Here is a 21,883-nt window from a genome sequence, read left to right as displayed (position 1 = left end):
GGATTCATCACCGTTTAACCCTAACCATACCAAACATCAAAAAACCTCAATTCACAAAGCATAATATGCATGGGTAGGTATCCCACGTGATGCTGTTGCGTCATCATGCGAACAGTCATATGGCCACGGAAAGCTTGGCCAGCAAAAACACCCCCATGGTAGGTAGGCCCGTGCATGTGTCTGGCACCCGAGGGGTCTGGGTGTCAAAATTGCACCCGAGAAAAAAAGTTTTCTCCTCTTCTTCTTTCTCTCTTCCTTCCTTCTTTCCTTTCCCCTCGCCAAAAAGCAACTTGGGCATTAGGGTTAAGAACAGGTGGCTCCTAAACAAAGTTATAGGAAGAGTTGTTGAAATCTTGCTATATTGACATTGACAGAAAGTAATATATTGCCTTATTTACTTATTTACATTTTGTTTATACAGGGTAGCCTCATCAGTACTTAGTACTGCTCTCCCTGATGGCCCTATTCTAGTTACAAGGAGTCTAATGACACGCCACTGATAACACGACACTGATTACAAAACATTTATTCATCATTATACAAATACAAGATTTCAAATATATTCAAATTCAATAAAACAAACTGTTTTTTGTGGTACATGTAGGTTTTAATTACTTGCATAATATATGATAGGACTCATACAAATTTTATTCAGGAACAAATAAAATATATGTCCATGGTTTCAACCTTTCTTGGATTATTATTTTATATACAATTAAGTAAGTATTGAATGGCCTCCTTAAAAACTAAAGGAAAATATGAAAGAAAGATGCAAAATGCTGACTAGTGGCATGAAAACTAAAACAAACAAGCAAGACAAAACAATAATTATTTGACCAAACATTATAAGGCCTAAAAAAAATGTTTGATAGACGTAACCTGATATGTGTGCGTAGGTCATATAGTTGCAAAGTTATGAAGCTCACAACAGGTACAAGGTCAATTTGCATGTTATATGGGGGTGAAAAATTAAAGTTACACCAATATTCATAAAAAATTGTTCCTCAAGTTCACAGGATTCATGAAAGGTATTATAGTTTTCATTATCTACGATGTGAAATCCAGAATATACAATGATAAATATATGAAAAGGTCATTGAATCCTATTGAACCCTACACAACCTTAAATTTTTTTGCTGTGTAACGTGTAACATATTAACCAGACATCACAGATAGTGCAAACTATTCTTTTTCTGAAATCAAAGCTAGATGTACATTCGAAAATGGGACCAACTTTGACTATTGACCCATGCACAACAAGCAGAGCGATATTTAACATTTTGTGCCCCATAACTTCTCGACTACAGTTTGTCCACTCTGAAGTACAAAGTGACAACGCGCGCGTATATTAACAGTGCATAGTGCTGCGTCTCTGCTGCAGGTATGCGTGCCTCAAAGTCGGCACAAAGTGTGCGTCTGCATCTGTACTTTGTACTTCAGAGTAGACAGGCTGTATATGTCATATGCCCACAAACTTTACATTTCTGGAATCTGTATGTTTGAAAGTGTTATAGGAATAAAGTACATTTTCCCCCCCAAAAGATCCTGTGGGGCCATTTTTGGGGTCTTTTGAGGGTCACAGTCTCAAAATACTTCTTGACAGTCAATGGATTCAAGTTCAGCATACCCCCATTTAACAAAATTAAGCAAGTTGCAAGCTTTTATGCCGATTTGAATGTGTTTTTTTTTCAAAATAGAATCAGTCTATTGCATCTGTACTTTTCATATGGAATTTTCTACTCAATTGCAGTTGTCAAATTAAAGTTGTCAAATTAATTGTGGCTATATTTTTCCCATCCTAATTCTTATTAAATACACAAGAAATTTATGCTGTTACTCCAAATAAAAATTACAAAATATCATACATTCACCAGCTTTTACCACTGCTATTGATTATAAAATACACCACTTATAAATATAAATAAATAAATATAAAAAAATATCTCAAAATATGTGCCCCAAATTGATCCACTCAGGCCCCAAGTCAGAAATATTGAAAATTAAGTTGCTACCATTACTAATTTGCTCAGTACATACACTTACTGATGTTGAATCCCCAGTCTCTTGAATACTTGGTTGCAAAGTTATGAACCTTTTTTATGTGTCCATTTTCGTATGTTTTTATTGTTTTTTCTCCTCACTTTTTGCCTATATCTCAGTTTCATTATTGCTGACATTAGCCTGATTGGATCAGATCTGGTAACACAATTTGTATAAAATCTAGTTCGGATGAATTTGCTTGGCCGGGACTTGTATGGTGTTGAGTCCGCTCAAATATTTTGCTAATTGACATCACACTTGTGGCCACTGGACAACATGCAGTGTAGACTACAGCACTACAGCATACAGCCTAGAATAAAAAATGAAGGAAAAAGAATAGTTTATACACACTAATACAGCAGCCAATTAACACTGTTGAAATATACATGATCTGGTTGAATTTTGCCCAATTTGGCCTAAAATAAGACATGTTTTTCCACCTTTTGCCATTTGTGGCTGATGGTTGGATCTGGATTGATGTAAATTGTTAATGGGAGTCTCCGGCAATCATAACATTATGCCTTATATGGTAGAAAAATAATTATCAAGCACAAATCACATGGTTTTATTTAAAAGATACTCATATTGATCATAAAAACAAATAAAAACAGTAGGCTTTCAACACGCGATATTCAAATTTCCCGTGCCGAAATTGTCTAAGTGCAATGATGTAATGGTTATTTGTGTTCAATTGTTGTCAGCCGTCATTGTATTACTGGGACGTCATTGCACTCGACAATTCGGCGCCCAGGAATTTTGAATATCTCGTGTTGAGAGATGGATGTTTTCATTCGTTTTTATGGTCACTATGAGTTTGTTTTAAATAAAACCATGTGATTCGTGCTTGATAATTATTTATCTTACATATAAGGCATAATGTTGTGATTGTTGGAGACTTACTTTACAAATGTGGTTGGATTCCAAAAAGGGGTATGGTTTTCAAATGGAACAGCCCTATTGCATCTATTCCATTTTTCATGCTGATGTGGCAGTGATTTCAACACATTGAGACAGCTGTTTCACGTAAGCATCTATGTGTCTAAGGTGTCTTTGTGCAGGTGTACGCCAGTGCTTTAAGCGAATGCTAGCGATTTAAAACTGCGCCCAATGAAATTCGCACTGATGTCTGTGATTTAAATCATTGCAGTTATTTTAAAAAAATCATTTGATTTAAATTGTGATTCAAATTGTTATTGTAATCAATTGAGTTAAATTGTGCCAAACCTGCTATATTCTACTTACATTTGGTTATGGGCAGCATCCATATTGACCAGTAGCCAGTACACAGCAGGTTTTCCCACCAGGACATGATGATATACCATCTGGACATTCCACAGCTGCTTTCAATTCTTCAACAGCTGCAAGGAACACCTGTTCATCCGACTTGGTGCAGGTACTGGTTGACAGATCACATGCATAACCATCAGGGCAGCAATGTTCACCATCTGAACAGCATGCTGCTTTTGGAAATGGACAACAACCATGCCCTCCACTGGTTAGCTCACAGCATGTGGTACCACCTTGACATGATGTCAAACCACCTGGACATACAACATTTGAGGTTATCTCTTCTATTGCAAGATAAGATATATGGTGACTGCTAGACCAGCTGCACGTCTCGGTTGATACATCACATACGTAACCCGCTGGACAGCAATGTTGACGATCTGAACAGCATACACCTCCTGGTAACGGACAACAATACCATTGACTACTGCTGTACTTACAGCAAGTGTTACCAGAATAAGCTAATAATTCTTGATAATATATCTGGTGACTACTAGTCTTGCTACACATACCAGCTGTTACATTGCATGTATAACCCGCTGGACAGCAATGTTCACCATCTGAACAGCATACTGCATTTTGTATTGGACAATAGCCCCACTGCCCACTGGTGAGCTTACAGTATGTGGTTCCATCTGGACATTCTGATGTACCATCTGGACATAGTACTGATGGAGTTATATAGAACTATATACAAAGAAATAATAAGAAAATATGTGCTACTTTTGGTCATAATTTCAGAGATTTACTTGAGAATTTTTCCAGTATGGTGTCAATTTAAAACTTGCATGGCCTATAAACTCGAAATAAGGTGGTAAATTACTTTTGCATCTGCATGAACTCTTCATTTTTCCTTGACTCAGTGTGTAAGATAGAGCCCGTCTGTCCATCCCAGATGGGCTACTTTGTCATCTGACATGCTACTTTCCAAACCAGCTCACCCAATGGATGACCTGAAATAACTAGCTAGCATGACATACAGACCTGGGGTGAGGCAATATCAGGACAATTGATCATTATTTATGTTTTGATGAATCCAAGTAAGTGAAAATATTGGATCCGAAACATAATAATGAAAACGTCCCATATTTATTGGTCTCGCTATGAGTTTTTACATATTACAATATTTTTAAAACTCATATCTCCACCAATAAATATGGGCTCAATCAATCTAACTTTATACCAAAGTTGTAATGCTCTTTTTCCTTTGGCCTGTTTTAGGCCCATTATTTTGGCCCATATCAACAGTAAAATTGGAAATGTTTGCAGGCTTTACATGTGCATATACACTGCAAAGTCATTTCGGTAATGGGTGATTTGCCCTCTGGAAATTGCTTCCAGTACGTCACTGATAATTGGATACTGCAACAGCGCCCAAGCCCCGTTACATAAAAATCAAAGTAATAGCAGGTGGACAAGTTGCTCTCAGGTCACAGGTGGGACGGGTTTTGGCAATTTTCAGATACGATGATGTAAATCTGGCATGCTACAAGAATGATCCGGAAAAATGATCCGAAAAGTAAACATGCTTAAACTTGTTCACACTCGATTAAGATGCTAACCAGCATTCCAATATATGTGTATTACTGATACATGACAACTGCAGAAGATTTTAAAATCAGAGATGCTGATTTTCTGATTCAAATCAGAAAATCAGCATCTCCGAAAGAAACAGAAGATACCAAATGGATGCTCAAATAGCTCAGTTAATACATGTACATGAGACGTATCCAAATGGATGCAGAGGAAGCGCCAGCACAAGAGGTTCAGGCCTATCAAAATGTCATTTTTCCTTTATAGGTATACTACACCCCTGGGCATTTTGTGCCTATTTTTGCATTTTTCTCAAAAATTATAGCGCATTGGTGACAAATAAGATATGTATGTTATAGGGGCAAGGACTACAACTACTGCACTGAAAATTTTTATTTCAGCACAGACAACAGTTGTGGAGTTTAATACAGTCAAAAATGAGGGAAAAGCAATATTTGATCTATAAATCAATAACTACTTGTCTTGAGTCACTGAAATTCCAGTGTAGTAACTGGATTCCTTGCCCCTATAATATACATAACTTTTGTTACCAGTGTTTTATTAGTTTTTGAGAAAAATGCAAAAATAGTCACAAATTTTTCAAGGGGTGTAGTACCACCTTAAGGGCAGAATAAGGGGAGACACATTCGTCCACGACTGAATTTGAGATAGCTTGATACTTATGGACACTAAGGTGAATTCGTTCACTTGAAACTGACAAAATACATCTTCTTTATATTTTCTCCCATTTTTTCTTGATTTAATAAAATCATTATTTCACTCAAATTCAAAAAGGTCACATGGCTGAAGAAAGCTGAAGTAGAGACGTTTTGTGCATAATTTTGACATGCACTGAGCGCATTTTCTGATACTGACGTGTTGAGATTTATAAGCATAATACGTCCATTGATGAATGAGAGTGACAATCATTATCGGGCAAATTAATGACGTCATGCCAATTGAAGCTAGCTTGTATATAGTTCCGTGGTGCAAGTTTATGTATTATTCCGTGGGTAAGAAGATGACAATACATGTTTGATGACAATTTGACATAAAAATACTGAATACTACCTCTGTTTATTAAAAGACAAGCGCTCAGCATGTTGCTTCCGAGATTCTATCAAGCTTGCTTACATGTTCCCCTCATATCGAGTATATTTTCCACCAAGTTCAAGCTCAATTGTACAAAGTTTTAAATTTTACCGCTCTGTAACCTTTGACCTTGGATGACCTTTAAGATCATCCCTTAAACATTGCATACATGGTACCAATCACTGTCCCAAATATGTGACCCGTTCTGACAAAACCAAGAACAAGTCACATTTTTGACATTTCATGATTTGAATACAAATGTAAGCACGGGACAATAAGCTTTAAAATGATACCAAAATTATATACATAGCATCAATACTTTTCAAGATATGGATAATTTTGTAAATGAATCCTTGATATTTTTGCCAAGCTGCTATACTGAGAATAGCTATACTGGCTAATTAGTTTCCTGTTTTACACAGGATAATGGGGATTATCATAGTTCAACTGTCAAATATTGATTAAATAAACCTCTTTTTAATAAATACTTTCAATGATTTGAAAGTCCACTCAGTCCCAAGGTCAAATACCATGAAATTAAGAATTCCAGAATTTGATAATTTTATGGGAATGTCATCTTTAAAGGCCTATAACTCAAAAATATGCCTGGCGACTTGTTCCGGGTTTTGTTGGAGCTGGTCACATATATGTGAAATCATGGCAAAATGCATAGCCAGCTGACAAGACAGAGAGACAAAACTTATTAAGTACTGTATTTCTATCAAGGCTCCTGTAGCTGTGAGAGCACAAGTAGCATGATAGCAATACTGTACATTATGCTTACAGCAAAATATTGCAGTACTTTGTCACAAAGTTATAACCCAGTTAGTCATTTTTAAGATTTGATCCCTTGATAACCTTTGACCTTGGATAACCTCTCTGAATTTTTTACATGTTCCTCTCATATTGAAAATTCTTTTCACCAAATTACAAGCTCATTTTTGGGCACAATTCAACATTTGTCCCTTTGACCTTGGATGACCTATGACTTTTTTATGTTCCCCTCATATCAAACATTATTGCACCAAGTTTAAGCCCAATCAGACAAGTATTCAAATTGAACCCCTTGATGAACTTTGACTTCGGAAGGCAGCAAAATTCATACCCAGACAGCTGCCCTCCTACATTATTTTCAATTATTCATATATTTTGAAAGGAATGCTGTATGATTGACACTGATTTTGGTATGAAAATGTTCATTGTTTCATTATAAAACACTGTGATATACATGTAGATATCTCACGTTTTTGCCTTTCCCTCATTCAGCCTCATTTACTCACTTTGGGCCAAATATATCACTAACCTTATCAGCCTCTTGTAATCTTGAGGTGTTCATCTTAATAATATTAGCCAGATTGACATAAGCACTGAGATGTGTAGGTGCAACTCTAGCCACATACTTCTGACCAGGGATAACAGGAGGTAGCAGGTTTTTAGCCACCTCGTAGGCTTTCTCTGCTTCCGTGAAATTCCCAATGTGCTTGAAAGCACGGCCGACATTGATCCATGCACCGGCATCATCAGTTTGTACACTGTAAAGATACAGAATCACAATATTTTGTAAGAGTAAAAAATATTCTTAGGCTGCACAAGTACTCCAGTTTGGATTTGCCTCTGAGAACCTGAAATTAATACATTTTCCAAGGAAATTTGACCCATTTCTTTATACCTGAGGTCTAGATTTTTGACAAAATTGAACAAAACTTTGCAAATTTTTTACAAACTTTCAATATTTTTATTTGGGCGCCAATTCAGTGATATTGGAGTATGTTTTCATAAAATTTGACCCTGTATGATCATTTGTACTGACTACCCTCCCTGTGTCAACTCTCGACCCTCAATCTTGATGGTCCATTTTACACCATGTCAGGTGGTGTGTCAAAATATCTCTCTTTTTTTTGCTATAATGAGGACAAAGGATGGTCCCATGAATACCTGGTTATTTGGTGGTTTACTTGAACATTTTAGTGCACAAGATACTTGTGAAATCTAAATAAAATATACAGATCATCATGTGTCTACCTCCACAGTTTAACACTGGCTTATAGTGATTGCAGATCTGAACTACAGATCTTGGACACATGCAAATTTGAAAAATATTTCCAACTGCTTTGGTTTAACCATCTTCTAAATACTCACTTTGTAGCCTGTTGGAAGTACCGCAATGCATCTTGCCATTTCTCTTCTTGTTCCAATGCATGGCCTACATTATTCCATAACTTGGCATTATTGGTAGTAACTTTCAAACCAGCTTGGAATAAAGTGTATTCTGATTCCCTGAGAAAAAAAATGCCGAAGAAAAATCAGGTGCAATAATATGTTACTTGATATTTTCTTTGTAGGGCAATGAAAAAAGAAAACCCTGTTCTACAGGCAGAGGACCTCTTGGAAGTCGGGTTGGATGGTTGGGCTGGGGGGAAGGGGATTATGATTCATTATTTACCCTGTCAGCCTTATTATACATGATTCTGTTAGTGTCACACTTTAATCTGTGTTTTAGATTGGTCAAGAATTATCAATATAACCATTGTCATCACTATGGTGGTATTAGTATAAACTACAGAGCCAAATAATCAAATATTTGAAAAAAATTAATGTTTTCTGATTTGCAATCATTTGTATAGATGAGTTGACTTGTGACGTCACTGCCTGGCAGTATGTGTGATCTTAAAACTCCCGCCACATCACAATAAGGTTATTGAAGAGTGTACATTGTAGTGGTTGTATGCAGTTCACTCAAGCATATCGATATACCAGCCCTTGCCTTTGTTGAAAAACACAGAGGTCAACTCAACTATAGGAAATGTTTTTGATAAATTTTTAATAATTGGGTTGGTCGGCCCTGTATAACAGGGTACTAATCCTGAAGCTTTTATCAAAATTTGCTGATTTTTCATATAATTTAGACATGACAGATAGGCAGAGAAAAGAAAGCTGGATTGGCAAAATGGAAAAATATCAAGATGGCGACTTTTGGGCCACCCATGTTTTATGAAATTATATCAATTTGATTGATTTTATTTTACTCGGTACTCAGAAATTACAATGTTTACATATACCGTAAATAGAGAATAACAACAATAAAAGATGTACACATTTTAAAAACAACACATTAAGGTGATAAAACATTATAAAACAGCAGAGCACCAAGGATAGCCCAAAAAGCTTTTCAAAAGAAAAGCTTATTTCCATTGGTGTGTGGAGGAGGAATGCAAAGAACAATGAAGACAAAAAATATGAAACACCAACACAAAATATTGCACATGAAGTGAGACCAGCTCAAATTAATTAGCTTGTCCAGCAAGGTGTTTTTTGACTAATATTTTGAAAGTATTGATTTTATTAACTTGCTTGGTTCCCTTTGGCAAAGCATTCCAATGATGAATAGTGGTGTTGTGGAATGTGTGACTACAAAGAGGAACAACAAAGTTATATGGGCTACCCCTGGTACTGTGCCTGTGAACTGCAGATATATGAGTAAAATACAATTTTAATATTCAGGGGCAAGATTATGAAAAATCTTAAAAGCATGATTTAGTTTAAGCTGAATAACCCTATCATTGACTGAAAGCATCCCAACCTTATTCAACCTGTTTTGACCAATGTGGGAATGGGGCCCCAATCCCAAAATATACCTGACAGTCTAATTTTGCATGACTTGAAGTTTATCAGGTGCTATACTAAAGTGAGAATTTCAAATACCCCAGAGGGAAGTTATAGGATGCATGTAATTACATGCAGACCACAACCAAACTTCCACCATTGGCACTGTACAAATTATTGAGAGAACACACCAGGTACCACCACCATGATGATCAATAATTGCACAGTTGGGAAACCACCAACCAACAGTGCACACAGAGCTGCTCACATTACAACCCAGTGCACTGAACTGACCAATCAGGTGCATAGATTTTCAAGAAATTTTGTTCTGGACTATGAAAAATGCTCATGCATATTACTTTTGTCCATCAACATTTGACTGCCTCCACTTGTATTCCTACAAATGTAGCTTCAATAAACCTTAAAACTTCTGTAGAAAAACTTTGAAAACCCCAGAAAAAACTTGTAATTTTTTATAAAAAGCCCTTGAAAATTGGGTAATGTTGGTGCCACTTACATCAGTTACATGTATTTCAATGGGATGTAATTTGAGCTGGTGATGTCATTGGCTTTAATATAATGAGCTGTGGTTGATTCATTTGCATAAGTTGAATTTGTACAGAAGTTTGCTTGTGCAGACGCAGGTAATCTAAATTGCCCTGGCTTAATTGGTGCACTGTAGTCATTCATTTGAATATTCTCACTATATACTTACCAGTCCAAATTTCTTGTGACTGTCTTTGTTGCATACACGATCAACAAAGTAGAAACCAGGAAGTGAAGAACAAATTTGGATACATTTCTGCAGAAAAATAAAAATAAGCATAATATGTATAAGGCAGATGTGCATAACAAACAGCCCATGGACCAATTCTACATGTCAGAATACTAGTATACAAATATTTACTGCTCATGAGGGATCTGGTGGAATCTATTGTTCCCTGAGGTGGAATCTATTGTTCCCTGAGGTGGAATCTATTGTTCCCTGAGGTGGAATCTATTGTTCCCTGAGGTGGAATCTATTGTTCCCTGAGGTGGAATCTATTGTTCCCTGAGGTGGAATCTATTGTTCCCTGAGGTGGAATCTATTGTTCCCTGAGGTGGAATCTATTGTTCCCTGAGGTGGAATCTATTGTTCCCTGAGGTGGAATCTATTGTTCCCTGAGGTGGAATCTATTGTTCCCTGAGGTGGAATCTATTGTTCCCTGAGGTGGAATCTATTGTTCCCTGAGGTGGAATCTATATTCCACCAGATCCTGAATTTAGAGCAGTAAATATTTGTTTTATATCCTTCATTAATACATTCTTTGTTCATTGATTGGTTAAAATATTAGAAACACAAGGCCTTTATCATAGACATAGGCCTAGGCATACATATAGGCTAGGCCTAGTCAGGGCTAGGCTGGCCTTGCTTCATTTTGATTGAATGCACATGCACGAAGCACACACATAGCTGAGTGACTAAAATAGTTCAAACCTTTTTGGTCACATAATTACTGAATGAGAATATATGTGCCCATCCACCACAAACTGGTCGTAAAGTCTGCATTTTCCATTTTGAGATAAATCAAAAACAGTATGTGGATTTCTATGTAAAATTTATTAGGAATTTGACCTTTGATGAACCATAACTTCACTTCCAGATGTCAGATGAAGCTGGTTGAGGTGTCATTTTAAAGCTAAAAGTGAATTCTTTCAAGATCTGCAATAAACAGAAAATGACCTAGAGCCGACTTTACTACCACTTTGTGGTGGATGGTCACATATTAATGAAGGATATAATGTTCATATTTCCTTCATGAAGAGTAAACATTATACTATTATACTCACCTTTGTTGCAAGATAGTATATACCACAGCAAATAACATAGAGTAGCCAATACTAGGGACATAGAGAACTCTCTCAGCTACAACAAAACCTACTGGGAAGAACAGGTTACTGGCTGGGATAAAGGGTAGCACCAAGAAACATAAACTCTGTCAACAAAGGAAACAAAAAGAGTAAAGAATCAGTAATACAATCAGTTTGTATGGTGGAGAGGTTACATGTATGTATTTACCCTGAATGCCAAGTTAAAGTGCTGCATCTGTTTTATTCATCAACTGACTTAAGGTGGCTGTGTACTCTCAGACATGCATGTAGTAAAAGTGCCATAACTTTGTAATTATTCACACAAGACATATAAAAGTATACATTTTTATATAAAGGCAAGACATCAATGAATCTCAATATAAAAACAGATTTGGTGTAAAAACAACAATTATGAAGAGAATCACAAAAAAGTGAATTTTTGGCAATTTTTGTTCGGTACATCATAACAAAAAAACACTCTTTCCAAAAAATTTTTTCTTAATCTTGAGGCACCATTCCAAAAACAATTTTTTTAGTTTTTTGATATTGGTCTTATTTTTTGAGATATTGACCATATAAGGCATCAAAATGAACTTTTTAAAATTCACAAATGCCTATTTGCACAAAATGATGCTTAAAATTGGAAATAGACCAAAATATAATAAAGGCTAAAATTATTTCTTAAGTATTTTCATTCCTCCTTTGTTCATAACTTTTGATATTGAAGTTACAGGTACAAAATAATGAAAAAAGTGCTAAAAAGAGCTTCCATGTTTTTTGTCTACAAACCTCAAAAATTAAAAATTTCACCATGTGAAGGGTTTTCACAGCTCACATCACATTGCATCTGCCTTCCTTGATCCAAATGTTTATTCACTTGTAGATGCTGTCTAGCAATGACGTATATATAGACTATTTAGGAATCGAAGGGGCAGGGGGAAATCTATCGGCCGGAGCGGGGAATGTGGGGACAGAATAACGCTCATGTCGCTTAAATACTTACCATGGCGACTTGTCTTGACCTCTTTCCCTCTACAAAAACAGCATAGCAACCCAACCATATTATAATCATCACAAATGCAGCTGTTGCTAGGTTACGTGGGTCAATGGCCGACGTCACCAATGGGATGGTACCCATCGTCCAATCACAGCATAGTTGGGATGGGCACAGCAAAAGCCATGCATTGACTGGAAGAAGGTACCAGTATGTCAAGTGACGAGTTGGAAATGATGCGACTGATGCAGGGTTATCAAACCTATACAGGAAAGGTTAAAAAAGAACATCAAAGGCCTGCATATATAGGCATAAACAGCTAAAATCTGGCAGATAACGCTTTGACCACGCACAAGTGACCTGCTGGTCAGTGCATTTATACATGACAGGCAAGTAAATTATTAAACAAGTTTAGCCAACAATCTGGTGTATTACCCTAACTGGAACAGACTGTAACAAGGTCTTTTATCATGGTTCATCTGCTCCACCTTTTCCAGATAAGCCACTGGGAGAGCGGATTTGATCTCTTTTATTTAATCAATTTCAATTGCTGGGATTAAGGTTGAGAGATGATAAATGAGAATGGTGAGAAAGCTGGATGTTGAGATCAAAATTAATTGCTCTATTAATTAGACAGAAAGTGAGAGAGAAGCAGAGAGAGAAAAAAAGAGGGACAGAGCAAGGGAAAACTGGAGGGAGTGGGAAGGAGAGAGAAAGAGTGGGAGAGAGAAAGAAGGGGTAGAGAAAGATTAACAAAAAACATATATATTTCCACATATACAATTGATGCGTTTCTACCTGTCTGTTTCTCCCCTCCCTACGCAATCCTGGGGGAACACAGTGGCAGAGCCAGAAGGGGAAAATTCTCCCACTCAGAACTCTTGCCCTTCCCCCATATTAAACCAAAATTTTTACTTTTTGATGCAATTTTGTGCAAAATTTGTTGATTTTGCCCCCCCTATCAAAATTAATTTTTTCCCCATGCCCACCCCTCAATTAAAATTCCTGGTGCTACCATGGGGGAACATATGAAATAAACATTACCTGCCTTCATCTCCACTAGCCCTTAACCTTGATTAAGGGGAGCAGGAATTTGTGAAATAATGCATAAGCATCTCAACATTCATGCATAGAATTGTAGGTAAAGATTGCAAAGTATTGACGCTATATCAACGCTTACCTTGTAAAAACTGGAAGTTGTGTCCCCATAATTCTCATACGAGCAAACAAAAGAAACATGGTAGCTATGAATAGAACAGATATCCTGATTATGGAAGCCCTGAGCCACGGTGGGAACCTGGATTGCTTTTTCCTCTGAGTCTTGGTTGGTGTAGCACTTGAATTATTGTTATTAGGCCTGGATTTGTGCGACGTCATGATATTAATGAGTTTGGGTACTGTAAGCTGTGGATGAAATGATACGGGATATGGAATTATTACCACAAGCAATAAAACAAGAATTACATGGTGTGTAATTGTGTATTGATATAATTGAAATCGAAAGACTAGTTTGCGTCTGACGTCAGGGCAAAGGCGGACCTGTGCAGTACAGCATTTTTGGTATGGTTGACAGGACGTCATACGCAAACTAGTCTTTTTAATTTGGTCTTCAATTATAACCCTCGAGCTCCCTAATGGAAAATCTTGCATTTACTGTTTACATATTTAAATCTCTGGCACAGTTGTGGGGCTATTTGTGTAAAGTTAGTTTGTGTGCATATTTTGTGGAAGCTCTAAACATTGCAATGTGTGGTTGGTCAATTACACAGATTAGTCCATCAGACAACCAACCTTCTATCCACAGTAAAACATAAGCCCCACACAGCTCATAGTTGTGATGGAAAAAAGTATCGTCCTGATCCACCTATAGTCCATTCACTCCCATGCCTGCATAATGCCCCTCCCTATTTGTGGAAATATTTCAGAATATAATAGAAAATTGAGTGTTTTTGTGGATTTGCAAAGGTACTTGTCATTTGTGGATATTTTCAATCTGAATATTCAACAACTCTTCCTCTACCTTTGTACAGGAGGCAAGCATTGTTGCTGATGAATCCACAGTCCAGTAGGGTATACGGTGAACGCAAGGTTACGCGTACGTGTTACTTGTGCTCGCATAAAATTTGTCATGCCTGGAACTTTTGCATAAACACTCTCTTATGTTGGAGGTAGCAGCTCAACATTAAAGCTTTATTCTTTACTTTAATTGCTGATATCAACTGAAAAATCTTCTTGTAAGGTTGAGTGGCATGACAAACGGACATTCCGAATAAAAGAATCATGTGAATTAGACTATCTTTAGCTTGTTTTTGTTGTTGAAAGGGGTTCAATCATGTTTCACAGTTGTTCATCACCGATTAACAACTCGCGTCCGGTGCGTCTGCGTGTTTTCACACAGACAAATCAATGAACTATAAGAGGTACTAAAGAAATCAAACATGGAACAAGACTTCTTCAAACACCCTGAATTTGCTATTAAATCAGTCCAAATTAAAGAATGCTAAAATGCTGTTTCTATTCCTCACCTTCTGTACAACAAGTATCTCATAGCAGCAGCATATCCCAACCATAGTGATGCCTTGTTCCTTGCATAAGGTTGCTATGGTTACAAGAAGTATGGTCATAAATAAGGAGCCCCAATCTGAAAATAATACAGATTTCATTAGCAAAAACATATCTATACTTAGAAATTCAAACTTGTATAGTATGATGTGTGTTATATGAGATCCTAGCCTCCAAATTCCTACGTACATTAACATTTTTACTACTTCCAAGGCTTGTGCATGTTGTGAAAATGTTAGCATTTTAATTTCAAGCATTCTGACCCTTTTTTACGCAAACTGTAAACAAAACTTCTGAATATAATAGTCCCTTCCCCAAAAAGATTAGGATTTGGGCTATAGGATTCAACAGATATTATGGTTAGGAATAGGATTATGGTTGGGGGAGGTGACAATTAAACTTGCTCAATTTTTTTCAAACATAGTCCTATGTGTAGGAATCTGTATTCAAAAAAAGTAATACATATAGTATGGTATAATGGTATCAAAGTTAAAATAAAGTAGAGGTGTTCATCCACCACACCTCGCATGTTCATCATCATGCAGGACCGTGCGTCGTTTTCGCGTCACCAGTTGCGTCTAACATCCGCACTGGCTGTGCGTTAGTCATCGCACAGTTTGAGCGCCTACACGCTGATACTTGGAATGCCTCTTTCATCTGGCAGCTCTGCAGTAAACATCACAACACAGAAGTGACTCGTCTGCTCGGGTTAGAAAACATGTTTGTGCAAATGTTTTTTAGTCAGAAACGAGTCTCCGAGTATTTCTACTTTATAGAACTGGGGCCCGAGCACTGATGAAGACCTCAGCATCGCTGGATGCAGATGTTTTTGTTGAGTTGGAACTTTTGCCGTGTTCAAGGATTATGTCCGACACAGCATTATATTTAGGCCTATGGCCTTATTTTGCGGCATGTCTCCGAATCAGTGGAAGAAACTCTACTTGGAACCTACTTATGGTATAATGGTACATCTTTGTGTGTATACCTTTATTTACAACTGTATAAAAATGATTGGTACCCATCAATGTTTCAAAGATACTGTGAAAAAGACTGGTTCTTCCAAATGCAACATTTGATACAAAACTGACCAGGATGCTAATTAAAGGAAATCAATTATAGCGCATCTAACTAAATGCAGTCATTGATGTCAATGTACTGAGGCTAGGGTGCATCGAATCAAACGCCCCTCAATTTGGTTAATTTCAATAGATCATTCTGTCCCTAGTCTTAAAATGTGCCAATGATCATAAAAATAAGCTGTGCAAAATTTGAAGTGAATCAGAAGTTGTCTAGTGGGGCCTCCGAGAGCCTAAAGTTATTGCATTGGGTCTATGTATAAAAGTTCGTTGACCCCTGTACAATTTCAATTAGAAGCTAGCGGTGTTTTTAAATACCCGCTAAATCCAAACCGTTTGATCTCAGCAGCTGTAATTACATGAGCTGATAGTATGAATGATCCTCTTCGAGATAATATTGAAATAGGCCAGTAATTATAAATAATAGTGCATTCAGGACAGTGTCACACAACCTCTTTTGCCGCATTTTAGATGAAAACAAGCATTTCCTGTGCGTCCTGAAAATGCATGTCCTCATACTTTTAGTTAAAATTTCAATATTGTCTCAAATAGGATCATTCATACTAGCAGCCCAGGGGCCACTCAAATATGATAGTGTACTCATGTGTGACCATATTTTTTTTAACACCCCTAAACGAGTTTTACCCTACCAGTATCAGCAAATTTAGCCCCTTAATAAGGTAATTTATTATAGAGTTTACCCCCAATGAGTTTTTGGCTAGTAAAAATGCAACAAATGTACCCTTTTTGACCTCATGATTTACCAAAAATGTGAAAAGGTACCCTAAACAAGTTGAGTTTCAGAAAACTACCCTTATTCTTGAATCAGTGTTTTTAGACCCTAAATGTGTCACACGCGTTAACTTGCCCCTTGCCTAAAAAACTCCCCTTTTTAATTGTTTTGTTGGTCACGCATGCGTACAGACCATTTATGTGAGTGCCCCCTTCCCCGGACTATCAGCTTGTGTAATTTCAGCTTGTGAGACCAAACTGTTTGCATGTAGCGGATATTTTAAAATCTCGCAGTGGCTTGTAATTGAAATTATACAGGGGTCAACGAACTCTAATACATAGACCCAATGCAATAACTTTAGGCTCTCGGAGGCCCCACTAGACAATTTCAGATTCACCTCAAATTTTTCACAGCTTACTTTTATGATCATTGGCACATTTTAAGACTAGGGACAACAAATTCTGTGACATGAGGGGCATATGATGCACGCTAACTGAGGCAGGTGCATCATGTGCCCATTGATGTGCATGCATACCCTCACAACCCCGGCTCACAACCCTCACAATTTGGAGCTGCACCTATTGAAATGTGTAGTGAGGTTACCAACTAGGCTAGGCTCTGTCGAATATTATACCGCTGGCGCTGAAAAAAATCCTACACATGGTTTACAACCACTGTCACATATTCTACAAAGTCTTAAATTACATACCTGTTTGTCTGTGATGTCTTGTAGACTTTGCATAGCTAAGGAAAGCAATTAGACTGAATAGACATGATAATAACTCTGCTCTGCCGACTACACCAGTGACCTGAAATGAGCAATATCATTCCTAAAGATATGAATAACAACATTTTATTACCTTGTATTGTTCGGTTTTCAAATAATTACCATACACTATATGTGATGCGATAAAGCAAGATCAGTCAGAACTCAGAAATAATAAATTTCCTTATAAAGAGTAAAAAACATTTACAAAGCTGCATTTTGCAGAAAACCCTATTTAAATTGAACAACCAGTTCCAAAGATATGAGTAATTAAAGAGTTTGCAAAACAAACAGGAAACAAAAGGAAATAATTCCTTCATTTGGCTATATCTCAAAATCAATATTTCTGAGTTCAGGTTTTTTAATCAAGACACCAGGCTCTTCATCGAGCAAACCAGTCTTCTCTTTTATTGCACAAAATATGTGCCATCTTTGTTTATTATGCCGCTTGTCGCCTCAACTAACTTACTGCTTCAGTATGGATTGGATGTACAGCAAACAGCACAGCAGCCATGAAACTTGGACGGTCATCGAAGAAATGTCTGCACACCCTCATCACCAAGACACACACAATGCCATGTAGGATGACATTCACTAGATGGTATCCCACTGGGTCTAACTCATGCAAGACATAGTTGAGACGGAATGTCAAGACACATAATGGCCGGTAGGATTTGTGACTCTCTTCCTGTGTGAAAATATTGAACAAATTTGTAGATTAGTATAATATTGGGAATCAAAAATTGTGTGAATTATCCCATGTGTATTGTATGTCTGCAACAAATTTTGTGATGAAAATTGGATTTCAATTGCAAATATTATGCAGTTTACGTGCTTCTAGGGATAATATCAAGACATTACCCAGCATACACACAATGTTTTACAGAAAAGATTTAACATGGCTGTGTACTCTAGATGTTTTTCTTTTGCGAAATTGAGCTTTTTTGATATGTATGTTCTTTGTTATTTTTTTTTTTTATGTACAAGGAAAAAAATTCAGATTTGTTAATTCCAACTGCAATATTTTATGGATTTTATTTCACAATTTCACTTGTGTTTACAATTCAAAAGGGAAGAAAATCTTTGTTGTACCAGTGGGATACACGGGTACAACAACGCATCGTGTTGCGTAGTCACACAATTTTTTAACTAGGCATCCTATGGAAGCACCATGGAGGCACTGATTTCACAAAAACCTGGCGGTCAAATGGCTCCGTTTTAGCTGATAAAATGTGAGTTTTTTCAAGTTCATTCCCCCAATATTCAAGTTCAAGTCACGTCGGTAGAGTCTCCTTCAACAGGTAACAGCATCGTGCTTAATAATTGTTTTTCTAACATACAAGGCATAATGTTGTGATTTCCGGAATCATTCTTTAAGCGCCCTGAGTGGTTTAAGGCGATATAATACCCTGATTTTCATCAGTACCCATCTTCTTTTTTTTGTTGCAAATTTATGAAGTATATAAATATGTTCATCATCTCATGTCCTGAACTTATAAAATATCTCTACATACAAAGTGCTTTTAAACCATTTTAGAAAATCATTTTAGCCCTATATATTTTTTTGTTTACTGTATCCTGGTAACTGAGATGTGTGTTTCATAACAAACCATAATTTATTCTATTGAACATGTCCAAGTAGAATACATGAATAGAATACATTAAATCCTTTGTTATACTATCTATAGAAATGTACTCACTGATTATAACACTGAATAAATTAAATAGGCCTAATCTCTTCCACATAGACAATTTAATACTACACCATGTATGTATCTTCTATAATGTGTTGTTAGGAAAAGAGATTAAAAAAGGCTATAAGGTCATCAAAGGTCAGGTTATAGGACAATTGGTTCAGGTCAAATTCAGGCATCAATTTTGAATACATGTGATAGTCTGTGATATCATGTCATAATATACATGTCATAATGAGGCATCAATTTTGATATTTTGTCTGTTACTGGATATATAATGGAAATGTGTGAGGTGGATATACTAAAATGCCTTGGGATGTAAATGGTGAGTACAATTTAGATTGCCTAGTTGAGATGGATTGGGCAAATAAATATAAAATAGTTACCAAAATCACAACAATGAAGCTTACGGAAAACTACCTAATATGGTGGTATAGGTGACAAAAAATACAATCTTTTTCAACATTGCTGTAGTGTGGTTGTGGTAACCTGTTACCTATGGCTTAATTAAGTTTCAGTGACATAGTGTCGCAAGTTCAAAATACAAAATATAGCTCGATATTGAAAATAGAAGCATTTTAACCGGTTCGTTTTTTGATAGTTGTGGAGCACCAAGTTCATGAAGGCATAAAAGAAATCAGGGACCACTTATTCCCATTTTACATATCAACATTATTTCCTTAATGTGTAAGCAACACATATCCAAAATTTTAACGAAATCCGTTGATAGTAAGCTTTCCAAAATGAAGTGAATTTAAAACATCAGTGATGTACCACTTTTTGGCTTATACCATTAGAAGCATGTAGGCGTCATTGATACTGATGCCACCAATTGAACGAGAAGATTTGCCCCTTCATTTTGCATACCACTTTGTCCAATTTCTTTTTCTCATTTCTTCACAAAATGCAAAAAAAATGCAAAAAAAATGCAATGGGTGTAGTACCCCTTTAATGGAACAAATTACAGTTCTATTAATTATAAACTTTTCTAGGCTTTACAATAATAAACATATTCTTTCAAAGTAAAGTATATACAATGAACTATGAATACCTTGTGCATTGGAGTACCCCAAAAGTCATTCTTAAAGATGTTCCAAATTGGTGTACTTGGTAGTAAATCTTTATTGTTAACAATTGCTGATGAGTCATCAAAGACGAAGCCACAGTAGAGGGCATTTGCATAGCACAAAGCGACAACGGCGAGTATAGCAACAGTGTGGAAGTGGTTCTTGGTGTCTGCTGGCTCCTCCTGACCCTTCATCATTGCTTGAATAACTAGTTTCACATTTTGTTTTTAAAATCCTGAGAGAAAAAAAAATGTAAGAAGTTTGTGGTTACTATATACCATAATAAGAGCTAGTCTTTGTAAATAATATTCTATGAAAATTACATATGATACATAGCTATTAACCGATAACTGACAGTATGAGCATGCACAGCGCCGACAGCGCCCTCCTTCGGCAGAAAATATATTCTCAACGTCATTAAAAACAGGTATGTACTACAGACGTTAATGCGCTGAAACGTGATACAGGCTAGTAAGGCAGTGTGCGTACGAAGGTCTGAGACTCCTGAGCATATCTGGTCCAGGGTACACATAAAATACCACTTTTTCTCATAAATTACTTCCTACCATTCCTCACATGAAGATGAGACTTAAACAAAACATATTTGGGGCATGTTCGTCAATTTTGAGCACATTTGAGGATGTAAAAGACCAGACTTGTGACTGTTATCGTCGCTGTGTTTTGAATTCTTCCTATTAAATAGATGCCGTCAGTGTGACGTCATCACCGCGACGTGAGTTCACGGTGCCCCGTTTTTACGTATGTAGCCGTAGGGCATTCATGGCCCTAGTGAGGAAGGAACAGGGGCCATGATGTTTCGGGCTATGGACATGCTGGAGTCTGGCCGTGGCCCGGACCGAGAGAATACTATAAAATAACATGCATTACATGATATTACAAGAGTTTGAATTGAGGGTCAAAATCCAAATTTTCTTCACTTTCCTATTGGATTACACAGTTAAGACAGGACCTTGGATCACAAGTAAGCTTAATTATGAAGCCCACCCTCACATGTTAAAAATGTGATCATGCGCGTCAACTAGGCTACGAGCAAGACTCAAGGCACAAAACCACAAGCAAAAGTAGTCCTAAACCTTAAACATCATTTTCCGAGGTGCGGAAGTAAACCAAATTGGTGTCGGGTGACCTTTGGCATTCTTTTGTGGCGAGTGACATGGTCTTTCACAGGGGCTATTTTAACGTGCCTCACTGTCACGTACGTGTCGAGATAAAATATTCATACAGTGACAATTAACAATCCGTGTAGATATGCTTTAATAGTAGACAATGGTAGAGCCTTTCTTACGGTCATATTCAGGTAAAAATGTCAATTTTTTATTTTTGAAACGCACTCTACTTCATCAACACTTTTATCTCATTGCGCGAACGTGACAGTGAGGCACGTTAAAATAGCCCCTGGTCTTTCAATTCAATTCAATTCAATCCTTGTCACCTTGACAGGCTTGACTACATGTATGCTTCAGTGGTCATGAAAGAATTCAGAAGATAACCTCTGCCCCACATGCCCAATAATCCAAAGCTATTGTCTGAAACTGCACCTCGGAAGATGTATAGTAAGAACTCA

General features: G+C 36.9%; 1 protein-coding gene across 1 annotated transcript in view; it reads right to left on the bottom strand.

Annotated features, from left to right (window-relative positions):
* LOC140166214 (protein O-mannosyl-transferase TMTC3-like) overlaps positions 1-20,528 on the bottom strand; it is a 31,820-nt gene extending 11,292 nt beyond the window's left edge. Inside the window, exons 1-10 of the mRNA XM_072189615.1 lie at positions 20,283-20,528; positions 18,007-18,225; positions 17,481-17,580; positions 14,926-15,041; positions 13,581-13,804; positions 12,410-12,662; positions 11,386-11,531; positions 10,271-10,357; positions 8,092-8,229; positions 7,256-7,484 (exon numbers count right to left, since the gene is read on the bottom strand). Of these exons, the coding sequence (XP_072045716.1) occupies positions 7,256-7,484; positions 8,092-8,229; positions 10,271-10,357; positions 11,386-11,531; positions 12,410-12,662; positions 13,581-13,804; positions 14,926-15,041; positions 17,481-17,580; positions 18,007-18,225; positions 20,283-20,495 (1,725 nt within the window). The 5' untranslated portion in view covers positions 20,496-20,528. The remainder of the gene's footprint in view (positions 1-7,255; positions 7,485-8,091; positions 8,230-10,270; positions 10,358-11,385; positions 11,532-12,409; positions 12,663-13,580; positions 13,805-14,925; positions 15,042-17,480; positions 17,581-18,006; positions 18,226-20,282) is intronic.
* Between the last annotated feature and the right edge of the window lie 1,355 nt (positions 20,529-21,883).

The sequence above is a fragment of the Amphiura filiformis genome, chromosome 12 (genome assembly GCF_039555335.1).
Source record: "Amphiura filiformis chromosome 12, Afil_fr2py, whole genome shotgun sequence".
NCBI lineage: Eukaryota > Metazoa > Echinodermata > Ophiuroidea > Amphilepidida > Amphiuridae > Amphiura > Amphiura filiformis.
Note: the sequence above shows the minus strand (reverse complement) of the source record. Positions and strands in the feature narration are given on the sequence as shown.